Source organism: Telmatherina bonti (genome assembly GCF_933228915.1).
Source record: "Telmatherina bonti genome assembly, chromosome: 5".
Taxonomy (NCBI): Eukaryota; Metazoa; Chordata; class Actinopteri; order Atheriniformes; family Telmatherinidae; genus Telmatherina; species Telmatherina bonti.
The window spans coordinates 28121546-28141674 of record NC_136623.1 but is presented as its reverse complement, the minus strand read 5'-3'; the positions used below and the strand labels follow the sequence as shown (position 1 = coordinate 28141674).

At 38.9% G+C, this 20129-nt stretch overlaps 1 protein-coding gene across 1 annotated transcript in view; it reads left to right on the top strand.

The window, feature by feature from the left end:
• LOC306756259 (CUB and sushi domain-containing protein 3-like) overlaps positions 1-20129 on the top strand; it is a gene marked incomplete at both ends in the record, with an annotated part of 262816 nt that overhangs the window by 201089 nt on the left and 41598 nt on the right. Inside the window, 6 exons of the mRNA XM_079240980.1 lie at positions 206-379; positions 1127-1300; positions 3739-3924; positions 7357-7530; positions 13392-13574; positions 16168-16344. Coding sequence (XP_079097106.1) covers positions 206-379; positions 1127-1300; positions 3739-3924; positions 7357-7530; positions 13392-13574; positions 16168-16344 — 1068 coding nt within the window. The remainder of the gene's footprint in view (positions 1-205; positions 380-1126; positions 1301-3738; positions 3925-7356; positions 7531-13391; positions 13575-16167; positions 16345-20129) is intronic.

Sequence of the window (20129 nt, the reverse complement as noted above, 5' to 3'; positions counted from 1 at the left end):
ATGCCTGACAAATCTGATATTCTACTAATCTCCAAAGGGTTTTTTTTTTTTTTTTTTTTTTTTTTTTTTTTACTTTTACTATAATTCTTAAAACTATTAAAAACATCCAATTTATTTATTAAAATCTAATTATTATGGGAAAACACGACTGAAATAGTGTAACGCTGGTTGATTTATATTTATATTTGTCCTCCCCACCCTGCAGCTGGTCACTGTGGCGTTCCTGAGCAGATTGTGAATGGGCAGGTGATCGGAGAGAACTTTGGCTACAGAGACACGGTGGTTTACCAGTGCAACCCAGGGTTCAGGCTCATCGGCTCCTCTGTACGGATCTGTCAGCAGGACCACAACTGGTCTGGACACCTCCCAGTTTGTGTCCGTAAGTACTTCATATTGGTGCACCTGACTCACATTTGGCTGAAAATAGGATCAGATAGTGTGTGTCCATGCGTACTTATGTTTGATTGTGAGAGAAAAGTTGGGGAGGCTGAATAAGACTGAGCAACCATGTGTTTCAATTTTTTTTTTTTTTTTTTTGTATTTTGTTGGCGGTTTTTTGTTCCTTTTTTTTATTTTAAAAAAAAAAAAAAAAAAGTGAAAATGAATGCAAATGGGTGCCTAATTTCTATTTAATGGACACCTCAAATATTTTAAAAGAATTGATAAAAATGAACAAGATGGTCATTTTTTCAGATTATATAAAATTGAAATAACAAAGTGTATCTAGACTGTTGTAAAAAAAAACAAAAAAAACAAACCCGGTTAAAAGGTTTTTGCTATTCCTAAAGCATCCTGCTCTTATAGTTTGACAGTCGCTCAAATTGAATGAAGTTGACGTATAAACTGTTAACATCCTTTTCAATCTCCTTTTCACCTTTCAGTAATTTAAATGTGGCATTTAGCCTTTCCAGATCACGCTCGTGTCTTGAATCCTTATTTGCACATTACCTTCTGAGATTAATTATATGTTAATAACAGTGACAGCTGTCACTGTCAGTGACCTCTATCTTTGTTGTTGAATTTTCCCTGTATGTTTCTCAACCTTCTCCTTTGTCTCCTTTCATCCTGTTTCCTCCATTCTACCTCCTCATCCATTGATACAAATGTGAAATATTTGTCAACTCAGCCGTTACATGCGGCCACCCCGGCAGCCCTATCTATGGCCGCACCACAGGAGATGGCTTCAACTACAATGATGTTGTGCGCTTCTTCTGCAACAAAGGCTACACCCTGGAGGGACCCTTCACAGCACAGTGCCAGGCCAACCGCCAGTGGAGCCAGCAGCCTCCAACATGCAGAGGTAAGGTCCAGCCAAAGAGAGCCTGCAGATTGTATAAGCGACTGCCAACCTGACTGACTTTTGGTATCAGAGGGACACAGATGCATGGTGACAGATGAAGTCTTTTGCTTCTACCTAATGCGCTGTTGCTAAGGCCAAAACAAAGACATTCAATATTTATCTCAAACATGTGGAAAACCACTTTTCTGAAGAGACATTTATATTTATGTATATTATATCGTAATATAAAATGTATGTATTATTTCTGGTGCAGACACACACAAACACACATACTTTTTTCGGTTAATTTATTTAATCTGAAAGTCAAGGTAAAGCAGGCAAAACATTGGGGCAAACTGTGGGAATATTTCATTAACTGAAACTAAGATGGGCCCAAAGATTCAGCACCCAGCAGATTACGGCATGGGCAAACAGATTTTCTTTATCTATTTTGTTTGCTTACACATATATATATATATATATATATATATATATATATATGGAGTTAGCTAATACACATCCGTTGATTTGAAAGAGTGAAGTTTGACCATTTTGATTGGACACTAGAAAAGAACATCTAGAGGCATAACCTCAGAACACTGGAAGAAAAGTCACAATAATCACCTTGCAGAAGGATGTATAGAAAATGGATTGTAAATGGGAAGCTGTTTTCTCAATTCAGCTCCCATTTTTTTTGCTAAAAGTGCAGCAGAAATGGCTCCATTTGAGGGCAAAAAAAACTCAGAATGCACTCAGTGGAAGACATCTTACTGATCCTGGTAGGTTTTTTTTCTTTTTCATTTTATTTTTTTTAAACCCAGTCTATTGTGAGCAGATGTAGTTTGCACCAGAAAGGTTGGAAAATGTGCATTCGAAGTTCAAGTTAAACAGAAATTGCTATAAGCTTTGGCAACAAACCTAATTGGTTAATGTCGGTAAGTTCTGCTTTGTGCACTCTGGTTTAAACACAGTTAAACGGCAGATAATAGATTATTAAATTACCAATGAAATATTAAATTGAATAAATGAATGTAAACAGTACCCACTGAGGCTGTGATTTAACTGATCTGGTGCCTTTGGATCCAGCAGACCAGAGCTAGATTTGGCAGACATTAAAAAACATCTCTTCTTGGCTCAGTTTTGTTGGCAGTTAGATATTAAGAGATACAATTTTTATTTCTGAGCATCGCACCACAGAAACACCCCTGGTGAACGATCAGTAGAGTGGGATCAAATTAAACTGTCATCACTCACCTTGTCAAAATAAATGTCTGTTCATGTGAACGTTTTCTCACATTAAAACAAGCTCTGTCATGAATTTGTGTTTTTGGTTCAATATGATGACGCTTTGACCCTAACCCCCCCCCCCCCCTTGTCAGGTGTGAAGTTTTAGTAACTTTGGACTGCCTCTTACAGTAAATACATGTGCCTTTGGTTTTCCAGAGAAAGCATAGGCTCCTATTATTACTGACAGTGCTTTATATAGCAGAGGCTTGCTTTTTCCTCTGTTTTATAAAATAAAAGGGGGAAAAAAAAGCTTCTGTTTAGGTCATGTCAACAGTTCTATTATTAACTCACAGGCGAACATGCTGACACATAAGATTTATGCAAATTAAGCTCAGAGCAAAGAAAGACCCAAAAGGCTTCCAGTAAACATCCATAGTGATGTGATTGTGTGGAATGAATTAGGCAGATTTAATGCACAACTATTATTCTTTTACCAGATGGCATGAAACAGCTCACTAAACATGCCAAGTAAATGGAAGAGTGCATTATACATTAAAAAAATCACAGATGTGTAAATTTGATTTAAAAAAAAAAAAAAAAAAATCACATCTTATTATTCAAACTAATATGAAAATAAACTCCAAAAACACAATGTGCATTTTTTGTGGTCTAATTAAAAGTGGCTGTATGTTGAATTATATTTCCTTTATGATGCAAACCAAATGCATCTTAATGCCATAGCAACCGCAGCAACCAAAAGCATACATTTTTATAAGATGTGTTTGGAAATGCTGCCAAGAAGAGAATGTTCACATCGACTCTCGCTGCTGTCCTGTGCTGGACATCAATAATTCATTTACATTATCTTTCAAAACCACAATAAATGGATGTTTATGAAAATATGCCAGGAACATTTCTGTGGAACATTGATAGAATATCACAGCACATTTATGATTAAAGGAACTGAGATGAAAAATTGAATCCATAAATAGGCTGACTTAGGGCAACACAAGTGATGGGAAAGGGTCTTTTTTTTATTTGTTTTTTTTTTCCCCAGCATTTAGTCCAACAAGTCGTCACATGAGGTTCCAATAGTAATTTGTCTGAACTTATCTGGGCTGCAATATCCTTTTGGTAATAAAATTTAATTGCATTTCTATCTGTATTCTTCCGCGTCTGCTCTACTAGGAATTAATGATGGTCTAACTGTTTTTCTTTCTCTTTCCATGCAGTGGTTAACTGCACAGATCCAGGTATCCCAGCCAACTCTATCCGAGAAAGCAAGATTGAACATGGCAATTTCACGTTTGGGAGTGTTGTCTTCTACGACTGCAACCCAGGATACGATCTGTTCGGCTCATCGGTGCTCACCTGTCAGCCAGAAGGCCACTGGGACAAACCTCTTCCAGAATGCATCGGTACAGTGGCAGCTTCTACTTTTATCCTAGCAGTGCATTGGTACATCGTGTATGTATTCATCTTTAAATGTCCCCTTTTGCTTTCACATTTTAATAGTGCAAGTTGCTAAATCCAGTGTCTGGAAGCATCTGTGCAATGAGGGACCATCAGGTGGCTTGTGGTTATTGTTCATTGTGCTTAAAAAAAAAAAAAAAAATGGGGCAACTGTCCCAGTTTAGGCTACCGCAAATGCTTCTTTAAAGCAAGCTCTTAGATTATAACAACAGCCATGTGCAAACTCTAGAGGTTAGGTGAGGTTGCAATTTAAACAGTTGGTCCATGGTTCACTCCATTACTCCAGAAATGACCTGTTTCTAGTGAAATTATGGAAAGTAAACCTTCACATTTTGCACACAGGCTCAAAAAGCACTTCATTTAGTGGTAGAGAGATGATGCACAGCAGTTATTTTCATAAAATGAGAAATGGTAATTAAAGAGATACACAGGAGTGTGGGTCTCACATGTTTATTAACTGCTCCTGGCATCAATAACAGTTTGCTTTTAGCTTTGCAAATTTACAGAAACTCACTTAAGATTATGCTGACTAAATGGCTACCTCAACCAACATAACATGCATTAAGTCACATATAGGTTAAAATAATGCATCCAAAAGGTTAGGCATTTAATAAAAATGGTCATTGATGATTCCAGTTATGATTGACAAGTTAAAACACTGTAAAATAAACTCAGAGCTGATGTCTTGTGAAAAATGTAACTTTCAAGGTGGAGTATGTAAGATTTTCAATATTAAAAAAAAAAAATTAACTAATAAAATAACTACAATCATAATTAGATAGTTTTTTGAACATCCAGTCTGTCCATATTTGATGCGTTATTAAAGGGGTGTTATTATGGTATTTCAAGTTTTCTGAGCTTTCTACAGTGTTACAGTGTTGAATCCTCATCAGACATGTGAACGGCACCGTTTTTTATCACCTAAACGCATGTTTGAGTTTGAGTTCCAGCACGCTCTTCGTTCGGTTTCCATGGCGACGAAAAACGCATCGTTTTAGAGAGTTTTTTCTACTTGGAAATCCATCAGGCGGGTGGAAAACGTGGGATAAAGTTATTTCCAACGATGGCTGGTGAGTTTACCAAAGAGAGACATCCTGCTGCATTCGTCGCTGTGGGTTGCTGTTTTCCACTTCGTTTTCAGGGTCTGATTCAGGTTCCAACATGTAGGGCTGTATGCTATGTGTTGACATTGTATTTTGTTTTTTTATTGAGTTCATATTAGCCTAATCCTTCTGTTTATGAGACTTTAAACTGATGGCGAAAGCAGGTGCGGTGCGCGCTCCCGATGTAGTGCAGAGGCGGGGCTTAATGCGGAAGAGTCTCAATCCACTCGTTTTGGCCGCAGGCTGATCTGACAGCCTATGGAGAGGGTCGGTCTGAAGTAAATAAAGTGATTTGTGACAATAACTCGATCAATCCCAGCCCTTCTGGTCTCAGAAATAAAAATAAATTAGCCTGAAATGCACATAATAGTTCCACTTTAAATTACAAGTTTAATTAATGAGAAATGACAAAAAGCACTTTTTTTTACTGGTAGGAAAACGTTCAAGAAGGGTCTTTGTCATTAATTAAACTTGTAATTTAATAACACATCAAGTTTGGACAGACTGGAACCTACATGTGTTAAAAAAAAAAAAAAAACTATCCAATTATGATTGTAATTATTGTTTTAATTTTTTTTTTTAAATATTGAAAATCTTACATACTCCACCTTTAAGTACTGTGACTAACTTTCTAAGATAATGTAGGTCCTGTTTATCTTTATGGAATCACTTAACTTAGAAAATTATTGCCATCAGATTTCTATTGCTCAGCAGTTTAGCTCCATTTTTTTTGTCTTTGCTGTTTCAGAAGGCAAACAGATGTTTACAGATGGTGCAGGTTTATTCTGCAGACAGGCCAGTTTAGCCTCCACACATTCATAGCTTTACCTTTTCTAGTTACTGAGCATGGTTATCAGAACTCTTCCTGAACAAGATGTGCCTTGTTTGCGAAATTCTCCTCATAATTCTTTCATATTTCCTGTTTAGGTTTCCTCAGTAGGACTTTAGGCTTGAGAACTATCTTTATTAGTGGAGCTCCATACATCATTTCCTCCAGACTGCACATTTTAGACAGCCAGGATTATGTGTTATTTCTCTGACTCAGTGATGCAGCGTATCCACATTAAAACTAAAATGAAAGATGTCTGGGTTTTTTTTTCAAAATAAGTTGGTTTTTTTACTATCATGCTTATGTTTGGTAACTGTGTATAGTTTTTTGTAGGTTGTTGGGCAAAGAAAATCTAGTTTGGCAGAATTAGGAGTTCAAGACTTCCAAAGAACCAAAAAATCTTTAACACACTCAGGTCAGGTTTTAAGTAATTCAAATAAAACAGATGGTGAGCCTCTAAAACAAAGACCAATCTGTCGTTAGTAAGTACATCAGATGGATAGATTGATAGATAAAAGTTAAATAAATAAATAAATAATTAAACTTTCTTTGTCCTGCTGTGACAAAGTTCTACTTGATACTGATGAAACCCAACTGAAACTGTAAGCTCTGACAGAAGCAGCAAGGCGACTGCAGAGATATTCAGGATAAAACACTTTCCTAAACCCAAAGGATGAAATTTCATCATTCATGAACATTATGATCCTAAAAAAAAAAAGACGAAAAGCAACCCTGGAGCTTTTCAGGGTGAATATGTCGGCAGTCCAGCTGTCACCTGATCTCAGTCTGACTGAATTCCACATGTTGAAGAACAGACTGATGGTAAAAAGAGCTGAAACATACGAGATCTTTCATGTAGACAGTCTTTTCCAAGGAGAATATTGCTCTTGGAGAGCCTGTGTATAAACTTTGGGTAGTTTATCTTTGGCCAGAGTTTCTGTCAAAATAGTGACTTTACTTAAAATATCCATCCACAGAGTTTTTGAAAGTTTCAACTTTGACTTTTATAAAAAGGCTTTTCTCCAACACGATTAACTCAGTATTAATATTTAACAGTCAAATAAAAACTTTGACTTGACAATTTGATGATGTATCCGTTATATTATCCGTCCATATGAAAATGATACAAATGAACTGAGGAGCTTAAAGAACCATAAGCCTTTAACTTGAAGTCTACTTACAGTCTGTACTATTCATCTTGATAATTAAAATGTTTCCAAATTTTCCCATGAGCACAAAAGTCTCTGTTACTCTATGAAGGTTCCAAGTTTACACAGGGTTTACTGGTCTGGATGGCAGAATTTGGCCAGCCTCCATTCAAATCTGGCAGCGTTGCATAGTTTATGTTGTGATGCAGCTGCACCAGTGTGACGTGTGGCCTGCTGCGGTAATCTATCCATTCAGTCCTTCATCATAATCCTTTCTGTCCTCCATCTTTCCTGCAGAGGTAGACTGTGGCCACCCAGGTACACCACCCCATGCCATGATGAGTGGGGAGAAGTTCACCGTTGGCTCCACAGTGCGTTACACCTGCCTTGGAGAGCGTCTGCTCATGGGAGACTCATCACTCACCTGCCAGCTGAATGGACACTGGAGTGGTCCGCTGCCACACTGCTCAGGTATGCGTGCACGCTTCAAATGTATTATAAATGTAACCAATGTTTTCCTGCACATGTGAGATAGATGCCATAAGCAGTGTGTATTCAGATGCAAATGCTCTGAAGGTTTAAGGTTTAGTTTACTCAAATTTAGTTTTATTTAAGGCACGTGGAAAAAGAAAACTCCTACATTTTTATTCAAAGGTTTTATCAGGACTTCAGCCGCAGCCTTTCCCAGCAGTCATTGGGCAAAAGGCAGTGTGCACCCCGGACAGGTTGCTAGTTCTCAAAGGGCCTCAGGACTTCATAAAAAGAAAAAAAAATCACTTAATAGGCAGATACGGCATAAGATGGGATAAGCAGCACAACATATTACATTCTGTCACTGTTTATTAGGAATGTGGAAAAACTAAGTATAGCACATAATTTCATAATTTGTGTTCTTTATTATACTGTCAGCCTGTTGCATCTTTTTGTTGACTTAATAACATATTTCTTTGTTTGTTTTTAATGTACTGCTCTCCTTTGCGTGCCTTTGCATTATTTTATTAGTGGAAATTCCAGCTGTTTTGTTGTCAATTTGATGATGTGTTATGAATCATTGTCCTGGTGCATGACTAAACTTTGACAAACCTTTAGTTGCTGGGCGGACGTTGAGTTCACGGCCGGTTCATTGGCTGCAAGGTGTCCCAAGTTATTTTGCTACAAAATAAGGCCAAATCATCAATCCCTTGTGCTTGACATTCAGTATTAAATGCATAAATGAATAAACTAAAGTATGATTTTTTTTTATTTCTTTTGTCCAAAACGGTCTATGAACAGAACATACTTTCAGCATTTGACACAGGAACTTATTCTGCAAAAGAAACGTGTTATATTCAGAGCTGTTAGAGCACACTGACTGAAAATATAATAGTAAAGCCTAAAATTTAGCTATAGAACCAGATGCAATTCATATTTGAACAGGAATAATGTCAGTGTCACCTGGGTGAAAGCACATGTATCAACTAACCAGGCAGGACAGTGGGACTGCTGTCACAATTGAAATGCATCTTATCATTATCGTGTCTCACTTGGTCAAGACAACAATGTGTGGATTTTACAAGGAGATTGTATCTGTAGCTCCGTGATGGACTGGCGACCTATCCAGGGAGTACATCCCCTCTCACCTAATGGTAGCTGAGATGAGCTTGAGTCCCCCGATGGCCCTGAATCAGATAAAGTGTGTATAGAAAATTAATGGATAGCCCCAGTAGTGATTGCTCACCCGTTAAAAAAAAAAAAACCTCCAAAGCTCTGCAAATTAAACCAAAACTCACTGCGTGGCCTGATATTACAGGAGGTAAGTGAGCAGAATATTCAATACACACCTTGTACCCCACAGTGACATAATACCAGGCATTAATAGCATATTTAATAAGTTGTCAGCAAACTGAGCCAATTTCCTTACCTCAGATAGGGCCCTGTGGAGCTCTTGCAGGATTTCTAAATGACTCCTCTGTCCCAAAACATTCGACCTTTATTATCCAGAAATTTCACATTTACCCAAAGCAGTTTCCACATATTTTGAGCAGGCACTCCTGTGGTTTATCGGATGTCTCTGCATTTGGCAGGTGGTTGTTTGAAAAAGACCACTGACGCCAAACCATAACTCAAACTCATTATTTCTCTCTATTTCAGTGATGGGGAAGTGTGACTTCACTTTCCACCTAATAAAAGGCGTAGAAGTAGATTTAGCCTCGAGCTAAAACAGCTGAATGAGCAAAATCACCCCTGATATAAACTAAATATGGACTATTGAAAATAAAATCTTTGACCGAACTCGTAGCGTCTTTGGCTGCGGTACATTAAGTTTCAGTCACACCTCTTGACATTTTCTGAAAGCAGGGAAAAGGATATTGCACCACGTTGGGCTATAGAGCTACAAACTTTTCCCCTCAATCCCCTCTGTGACTATTCCCTCCCATCACACTTAAGCAGTCCTGACCGTCAATTTAAGTGAATTCTCTTCACCGAATGTTCACTTGGTTTGTTAAACTCACTGACCCAGAGGTAATGTTTGTAAGCAGACTTGTATGACAGTTAGTTTTCTTCAAAAGGCAGTTCGAACTCTCCACTCACCCTCAGATTGGTGTATTTACTCAGACAGTTGGTGGGGGGGGGGGTTGTGGCGAAGGTAGAATCTGAAAGTAGCTAAGAAATTCACATGATTACAGAAGCCTAAATCTATCTCCCAGCCAGAGTTGTCATTACATTTTTTGGAGGAAACCACACAGGGGGTGACAGCCAGTGATAGGGTCATGGCAAGCAAGGGCTCATTGCTGTGAGAGGGAAGTAAAGGCTGACCCATGTGGTTTCACCTCACAGAGGAGCTACTGGAACGCAAGTTGCAGAAAACCTATGAAATTTATGAAAGTAAAGTGCATCACTGTGTGACAATCTGCTGGATGTGACATAGTGAAGAAGGCAAGCCAGTGGAGGCAGCGCAATGCTGAGAGCAAGGTTCTGCTGGGAAACTTGGGGTCCTGGTGTTCTTGTCCACATTACTTTGACATTTGCCTCCTACTGAAACATTTATGCAGAGCATCAATACAGCACTCGATCATGGCAACTATATTCCCAGATGACAGACAGACAGCTGAGAGTGTTGACTTTGCCTCTCAGATCTCTGTTCTGTTGAGGTTCTGTCTCACAATGTGAAGGACTCAGGAAGCTGCTGTAAATGTCCTGGTGGGTGAAACCTCAGGGTGTTCCTGCACAGCTGGTGGAGCCAATGTTGTAAAACGTCTCCGAGCTTATAACATGTTGTGGCAATGCAACTGGTTTGGTCGGCAACATTATTTTTTTTCAATAATTCCTGTCTTCTTTGCCACTTTGAATCTTTTATTTATACTTTAGAATCAGCACCCTGCTGTTTTGACAAATGAACCTATCTTTTAGTGATGAGGAGTAATTTTGTTTTAAATCTCATTCTGTCATTTACTGAGCTGTGTTATTACCTCCAGTCTGTTTCTCTGAAGTAATATGACAAATATACACTTCTTTTCAATATTTCAAATGGGATGGGAAAGCTTGTGATAATAAATTAGATTTAATGCTTTTAATTAGTTTTGTCCATATACTAATCAGGATCAACTCATCACTTGAAAAGTGAACCCAGCCTTCTTAAATTCCTGAGTATTTAAACTGCCAAAGAGCAATAAATGTTTACTGAGTGAAGCCCTGAGGGAATTTGTGCGCAGTATAACAGGATTTAATCATAATAAATAACTACGTAACTTAAGTAAAAGAAAATGAATATGCTGAGGTGGACTTTATATATGAGCGGACTAAATAACATAAATTTTGCCTGCATGTATTTAGAGGGGAAAAAAAGCTTTTTTTAAATTCAATTTATCACAGATGCTCCTTGGAAAAAAATATGTTTTGTTCATTTGTTTACAGTTGCACATCCTCTTTTAGGAAACAGTGACTATTATTGATGTTCAATATAAATGTCTCATTTTGTAATGTCACAGGGGATTACACTTTATCAGCACTTATGATTAACTACACAATCAGCAGCTTATGATGCAGTAAAAACTGCTTTTAATCAGCTGGAGATGTGATGGATTCACATTAGTTAGTAAACATCTGTTACAGATGCTGCAGGAATTGGATCGGCAACACAGCTGCAAGAAGAAAAGTTCTGATTCACAAATCATCTGAAGAGTTCAATCACTGATGATTCCAGTGTTGTTTTCACGACTACTTTGCTAAAAATGTCTAAACATAAATCATGTGTTGCAGATAGTATTAATGTAGCATTGATGTATTTTATTTTATTTTATTTTATTTTATCATATCATTCTCTCTAGCACCTGAGCCTCCCCATGCTGATTTTCAGTGACTCTTTATTTGCATAAAGGCTGCTGCACAGTCCAGTTGTAGCTATACATTAGGACCAGACACTCAGAATGGGAACCGCAGGTTGTTATTCTCAAATTGCTCATCACCAATGGCAACAAAATAACATGCCGCATGAATTACTCAAAAGTACAGTCTGGCATCAGCATCAGTTCTGTTCCATGCATCTATTCATGCATCTAGCCATCCTCTCATCTGCCCTCCTTTGTTAATTAGTAAGATGACACTTAAGACTGCTTGCCAAGCCGGTTCCCTTTTGTCCTCATCTGTTGCCTGGCTGAGTTGAAGGCCTTATTATTTTCTCACAAAGGGATCCTGGTGAACGGACATTAACTCACGTTTAAACCAAACCCGACCGTCATCCCAATTAGTAAGATTATAGCTGTCACAGTTCGTGTCGACTCAGGGTGCATCACCTAACCAGAGGAGACTAATGAAGCACCAACAGCTGCTGAGACACATGCACGCATACATGTGCAGATTTGCACACACCCAGGCATTGTATAAGTATGCACACTCAACAGGAGCTGGTGCAAATGTCCGTAACTCCATGTAGGGAGATCAGATGCCTCAAATGCAGTCTTTCACAGAAACACGCATACGCAGTCATCCGTGCACACATGAAGCCGGCTTACAACCCCACATAAATTTACCCTCTTTTGCTGCGAGTCCTTGACCTGACAAATGCAGTTTGTTCACACATAAGCAGTGGGATGTGTGTAAAGGATGTGACTGTTCTGTTTGGGCTTCAAGTCGTTGTCAACAACTCCAGCACTACGGCAGCTTGTCGATGGTCAGTACACAGAGAGCAGCAGTAAACACACGAGGAGGCTGCACGACGGTTTGTGTGCAGCTCAAAGAACAGGATCTCAAAGCCAGAAAAGCACAAATACTCCACAAAGACTGCCCTACTTAATATCTATTTGAATATTTGTAACTCAGTATATCAGAATTTCTCTGTCTGTGATACCTTTTTTGTCTTCCGAAACACATTTCTCTTCCCTCCACTTGGTTCTTTTCAGTGGGGGAACAGAAGCAGCAGCAGCAGCAGCAGCAGACACTGCTTGGTGTTATCTGTTACAGCTTTGGCTTTTTTTTTTTTTTTCCCCCCCTTTGCTCCAAAGATTGTCCCTAGTGAATTCAGCCCCCGCTCCATAGACTCCATCTTGACTAACAAACCACTCAGCTTGGCTTGCTCATCATCAAATCATAAAATCTTCAGTGGAGATGACACTGTCCTGATTCCATACCTGTCATCTCTCCTTTTTCATTTCCAATGGCTTAAAAAGAGAACATGTCCTATTTCTTCCACCAAGAAGTAACACACCTAATGCGAACACGAGCAGAATTCATAAGTGATGCAGCATCTTTTTTTTTTTTTTCTCTCTAATTGAATTCGTAGGCAAGCGCGGCAGGTGGCGCAGGGTGGTGACACCGAGAATGCTGCGAGATCCTTCATAGAATAAAAGACAGAAGATATAACTCAGGATAATGAAAATGCATTTACCGGTAGCTTTAGAGGTCAAACTTTATTCATAATTTCTCATAACCACAGGCGGATGCCTTTTAAAGCTGCCCCTGCTGATTTTATAGACAGAAAGCACCGGTGTCAAAGCTGTGAGAAGTATGTGTCCGCCAGGTTGTTGGCATGGTGACAAATGGTAAATGTTCTGCATTTATATAGCCCTTTTTAACCTTTGCAGTTCTTTTAAAAAGAAGAAAAAAATCCTGTACTTGCTCATTGGTGCATTTTATGTTTTATTACCCAGAGCTCTGAAAAGTTTCTGGCGTATTAGCTCTTCTTGTTTTTTCCACCTGCTTTACAGAAAGGAACGCTGTATTCCAAAAGCCTTCCAAACCAAATTAAAAGGATCCGCCTGTCAACACGCAAACACACACATACAAACAGATTATGTGGGTGGTACCGTCAAGCGCCTTGTTTTCATTGCTCTGTGTTTGGTTATCTCCTGTTGCAGGCGACTCGACGGGCACCTGTGGGGATCCTGGCACACCTGCCCATGCCAGCAGGGAGGCGGGCAACTTCAAAGTGCGCAGCAAGGTGCGCTTCACCTGCGCAGTGGGACACACACTGTATGGATCAGCAGAGAGGATCTGCTTCCCCAACGGGACCTGGTCGGGCAAACAACCTTTCTGCAAGCGTAAGAGGAATCTTTCGAATATCTGTTGGGTATTTTGTATGAACCAGTGTGAGAGGAGCAGATAAGAGTCAAACAGAGATACAACACATATTTTTTTATTCACACACAAGCACACATTAAAACTCCTACACTTTGCCCGAGGCCAGGGATTGAATATCAATCCTTTCTATGAACTGATGGAAATGTGCCAATAGCACTGCATGTAATCAGCTGTCTAGCTCCAAAAGCTGCCACCTCAGTATTGTTCAGATTCTTATTCTTTTATCCTTCTTAATATTTTTAATTCAAGGAGGAAAAACGGTTAATGTTGAGTTGCATTGTGAGGAAGGATTCAGTTCGTGAGTACAGACTTGAGCCAGGCTTTTGCTGGCTTTTGCACGGCCCGTGAAAGTACAGTATGATTGTGCTGGATATTGTTTTAAGAGAAAATGAAACACTGAAGGATGTACTGTTTAGTGAAATCAAAATACAGAAGCTCGCATCAGCTGTAGCTCGTAAAAATGTCAAACAGAACCCAGATCTTGTATAAACACACAAACACTGCATGCAACATATTTACGGCATGTTGGCACATTCACAGATGATTGCAAAAACTCACAAAAGCAGTAGTGCGCCAGATGGATAAATATGTCTCTGCTGCAGTCTGGTAGTTTCTACTGGCACATGGCGCTGTGACTATCATCCAGACTGAAACAAAAAGTTGATTAATTCCAGACACCTTAAGCCAAATTCATTTTTTGATTGTGATAAATGAATCATTGTGGGTTTTGACAATATTAGCTCACTGTGCACAAGCTTCACATCTTGCATAAATTACCCCCAAGGGTCAACCGGATATTGAGGCAAATGTTTGACTGCTTCTGCTGTTCTCCTATTTTCTGTCTGCCAGCTGGGAACCGGACCAATGTTATTTTAAATATATTAGACCAGTGCACATTCCTGGTGAACCACTACTACTGTGTATCGGTTTCTCTTTCTGTCTCCTTTTGTTACTTCTTTTCTTCCCTTATTTCATGATTCTTTTATTATTTCCCTTTGCCTTTATCCTGCTGTCAGTCTGCGTCCACATCGTTGTTCACTTTTCTATCTATCCATCTTCTCTATCTCACCGTCTTTGTTGCTTAGTTTCCCTTTTTGTTCAACCCACATCTCTCTGCTGCTGGCTTTTTATCCCTCCATCTCCCATCTGAACTGATTTAAAGATTGTTTTAACCATCTTTCCATCTCTGGAAGGAGGGGGCAGGAATCCACTGGAGCCTGAATGAGTTTCATTGCTGCCTTTCTGTGATCTAAAGCCCTATCTAGTGTTAAAGCCCACCCATCCATTATCCACAACCTTTTACAGACTACAGAAAACAGTCCCTGTGAATATTCAGCTTAATAGCCATCTCAGGCTCCCATCAAAATCTATTTTGTGTCATCATGTCTGTCTTAAAATATTAAAAGGATTCCTAAGAGATTGCAATACTTGACTATTAGTCAAAGCACAGAGGAGCACATGGATGCTGTGCATACATATGCATTGACAATAAAATAATGGGGAGGATGTTGGCATCCAGTATGGCAAGATACAGTGTGTGCCTGACTAATGCGTTTTCACCCCACTGAGTTTGTCTAGATGTGCACGTGGTAACTGAGAAATCACTGCCGCGCCAACAGCAAGTCTGTCTCCTACAAGAATCACTATTTCAGATTTTCCAGGCAATTAGGTGATTGAGAGAGCAGATCAGTTTTGTAATTAGACATGATTTGGAGCAGAAGATAGACACACAAAACAAACTCGTTTCCCCGCTCATTGGGGATCCGTTTTAGTCAGAATACTCTGAAAAAGGTTCGATAGAAGTCGAACTTTTATAGCACTACAGTCTTTTCTTTTTTTTTATTTTTTTTTTTTTATACCAAAGTATTTTAAAAGTACATCTCAGGCTGTATTATTAGACAGTTCACTGTGTCTACACATCATGGCTGTGAAATCAATAGTTTTTTTGACGGTATTAAATGTAATTACCACAGATGTATGTTAAGACTTAATAATACTAACACTACACTGTATTTAATGATGAGTCATCTACTCTGCGATGGGGTTTTGTCTTCCACTGCACCAACTCCTCATTAGCCTCTCTTAATAAAGCTGTGATGCCTTTATAGCTTAGTGGTTGTTTACTGGCTTCTAGCTTCTCTGAAGGAAAACCAGTACAACTTGATATTTCAAGATGTAAGGCTACTGCACATCACACACAAAACATTCATTTCTGCCTGCTTTTGTGTTTTATCTTTTTGAATATTTGTTTCTCTGTGTATCTAAATTTCTCTGTCTGTGATCCTGTTTTATTTTGACCAAAAAATTAAGGAAGTAATCAGGTTCAAGCAAAACGGAAATGGTTTCATTAGTGATTATTCAGTTATAAATATTTCAGTAGTGGAATATGGGAAGAATGTATAGTTTCACAGAAGTTTTAATCACCTTCAGAAGTCATCTAGCTGCACCTTGGGGACTCACAATCCTCTGATTGTGAATTACTGATATGGAAAACCCATTACTATTTTACACCTCTGACCTTCACATCCTTACTCTTTCCTCTTCTATTTGCAGCGGTACATTGTGGGAACCCAGGGACCCCCGCTCATGGTCGCATTTCCCGCGTGGACGGCACAACTTTCTCCCACTCCATTGTGTATTCATGTATTGAAGGATATTTTCTCACCGGCTCACCGACACGCCAGTGTCTGGCAAACGGCACATGGTCCGGCACACCTCCAAACTGCACAAGTGAGTTTTACATGCATGGAAACGGATCAGAAAGGCGGATTTATGTCTCTTAGTCCTGTTGATTTTACTGAAGAGGCTGTTGTGTTCCATTGTGATGGACCAGAAAATCATTCTGCAAAACATGTGGAATGATTGGTGTCCAGATGACATGATTTGGTCAGACAAAGTCCAGATATTACCGGTGCTGTGAAAAAGGCAAACAGCAAAGAAACAGTCTCAGTTATATTTTAAAGTCTCTCTTTTTCATTCGGGCAGTGGAACCAAAACAAAAATAAAAGTTAAAAAGGTAAAAAATGAGCAGGATGTATTTTTCAATAAATGTTTGTATATTTTAAGTCTAATAGACTGAATCAACCAATGTTCTTATTCATTTTTGGATGCTGAACAACCAAAGCAAATGTGAAGAGAGAAAAAACTCCTGGAAGATGATGTTGATCTGTATTTCTCACAGGAAGGGTGCATTCTGATTGATCAACTTCAGATCTCAAAGGAAACAAAGCGACACTTAAAACACATGGATCTTTTGTAGAATTTTCTCTCCACCGCATTATTACCATTATTAAAACCAAACAGTTATATCTTATTGTTTTGATCTCAGCAAATGAGCCTGTCAGTGATTAAAAACTTAGCCAATCTATATTCAATTTGCAGCAGGATGATTATCAAAGAAAATGGCACATTGTTCCTTTCTCTGAAAATCATCTGACTCCTTTTTCCTTTTTCTTTTTGCCTATTACTGACTCATGAGAAAAGATAAATGGTATGGGCATAATTTTCAATTTTTGAGTAAAATGGGTCTCTGGGGAGATATGCACAGGGAAGCAGGGAAAAGAGAGAGAGATTGAAAATTGGACTGAATAATAATGATCAGGCTAGCAGAAATCCAGAGGAGTTTTCTGCCTCTTTCTCTCACTTTTACAGCCTGCTCATCACCAAACTTATCCTCCTTCTGTACTATCACTTCACATTAAGTTTAGTGGTCAGTTCAGGGACACCAACACTTACGTTGCCTGGATTGGCTCAGTATGCCTTTTTGTTTAGAGGGCAGCAATTTTCACGGTTCATTTAAGTGAGCAGATCAAAGTTGCAACATGTTCAATGAGAGGGACAAAAGTTCCTTTTTCAACCCCACTCATACTCTTGCAGGTTGATAAATTACTCCCATGGAGCACGTTAAAGAATTAGCAAATTAGCTGATATGCTTCAGAAGACACGTTTGCTCAGTAAGCTGCAAAATAAAGCCATCAAACACTTTTTGTTATAAGCGATAAACATAGATTTTCAAGGAGACTATTTGCCATGTAATTCCCTTTGGCTTGGTTGATTTATGTTCTGTTGGTCATATTCTGCACTGCTCTTATCCAAACTTTTATCTCCTAGTTTATAAGTGCTATGAACTCCCTCAGCAGGATAAATAGATGTAAAGGAAACTCGATATTAAAATCCAGATTTGTGGATTTAAAGGAGGAGGGTTCTGGGTCGATATCTGAAAGGGTTTGATTCTTCTCAGTGTAGTCCCTTCATCCTAGATAACTCAATGTACATCTCAGAAAATTAGAATATTATGAAAACGTTCAATATTTTTCATCACTCATTTCAGAATGTGAAACCCATATATTATATAGATTCATTACACATAGAGTGAAACATTTCAAACATTTATTTCTTGAATTTTTGATGATTGTGGCTTATGGTTAATGAAAACCCAAAATGCAGTGTCTCAGAAAATAAGAATATTATACAAGTTCAATGAGAAAAGGATATTTCAAACAGAAATATCAGGCTTCTGAAAAGTATGTTTATTTCCATGCACTCAATACTTGGTTGGGCCTCCTTTTGCATGAATTACTGCATAAACTCGGCGTGGCAATGGAAGCCATCATCGTGTGACACTACTCAGGTGTAATGGAAGCCCAGGTTACTTTGACAACAGCCTTCAGGTAATCTAGTTGGGTCTGGTGTCTCTCATCTTCCTCTTGACAATACCCCACAGATTCTCTATGGGGTTCAGATCAGGTGAGTTTGTTGGCCAATCCAGCGCAGTAACACCATGGTCACTGAGGCAGCTTTTGGTACCTTCGGCAGTGTAGGCAGGTGACAAGTCCTGCTGAAAAAAAAAATCAGCATTTACACAAAGCTTGTCAGTAGACAGAAGCATGAAGTGCTCTAAAATGTCCTGGTAGATGCTGTGTTGACTGTGCACTTCAGGAAACACAGTGGAGCAACACCAGCAGATGACATGGCTCCCCAAATCATCACTGACTGGAAACTTCACGCTGGACTTCCAGCAACATGGATTCTGTGCCTCTCCACTCTTCCTCCAGACTCTGGGACCTTGGTTTCCAAATGAAATGCAAAACTTGCTTTCATCTGAGAAACAGTCCAGTCCTTTTTCTCCTTAGCCCAGCTGGAATGCTTCAGTCGTCGTCTCTGGTTCAGGAGTGGCTCGACACGAGGAATGGGACATTTGTAGCCCATGTCTAGGATGTCTCTGTGCGTAGCGGCTCTTGATGCGCTGAGTCCAGCTTCACTCCACTCCTTGTGAAGCTCCCCAAATTCTTGAATGGATGTTGCTTGACAATCCTCTCAAGGTTGTGGTTCTGCCTTTTTGTGGTGCACCTTTTCTTTCCCCTCAACTTCCATTAACATGCTTGGATACAGCAGTCTGTGAACAAGCAGCTTCTTTAGAAATGACCTTTTCTGGCTTTCCCTCCTTGTGGAGGGTCAATGATCGTCTTCTGGACATCTGTTAAATCAGCAGTCTTCCCCATGATTGTGTAGCCATCTGACCCAGACTTAGAGACCATTTAAAGGTTTAGGATACCTTTGCAGGTATTTTGAGTTAATTAATTGATTAGGGTGTGACACCATGACTTTCTAAAATTGAAGTTTTTCACAATATCACAATGTTTTCATTATCTATGAGCCACATTCATCAAAATTTCAAGGGTTGAATATTTAAAATGTTTCACTCTGTGTAGTGAGTCTATATAATGTATGGGTTTCACATTGTGAAATGAGTGACAAAAAATATTGAACTTTTTCAGTATATTCTAATTTTCTGAGATGTACATGTAAAGTTTAAATAAAACCTAAACACATAAGATTATGTCTTCAGGTGGCGCTGAATGTACTGTGATGCTCTGGCTGAGAAAACAGCAAAAGAATCAAAAAGCAAATGATGGAGCCTCGTGCTTGTTGAACAAACCTAAAACATTTCAATCTATTCATTCACCTTTATTTTATTCATCTTAATCCCAGTTTCCTGTTATTTTAGTAGAAAGCGAGTGATCTTAAATGAAAAAGTTATGTGTTTAAGGTAAGTTATTGAAGTTAAAATCCTGCTGTTCCCCTGCACTGATCGGCATTGACCTTGTTTTTCATTCCTCATGATAGACAGGTATGTGTAAACGTTTACATTTACACACACCTTTTTTTGTGTCTTCATTTTGCCCTGTTCTACTGGCTCCACTCTTCTTCTTCTTCTTCACAAGTTGATTGTATTTGATATCTGCTGAAACTTGCATGAGATGTCTTTCATTCATGCCAGCTGCTTCTGGCTTGTGTTTGGAGAGACATTTCATGCTTAATTCAGTGTAATGGGTTATTATATGGACTCTGAATGGAAATGAAGTGCGGCTTTAATCAGTATCAAAGACAAACACAGAAGTACTGGCACATTAAACTTCCCAGACTGTAAATCTGAAGCAGAAAGTAGAATAGGTCAGCTGACTAAGTATTTTAGGTAATAATTTTCACAGGTTGACAACTACCTGGTTGCTAGC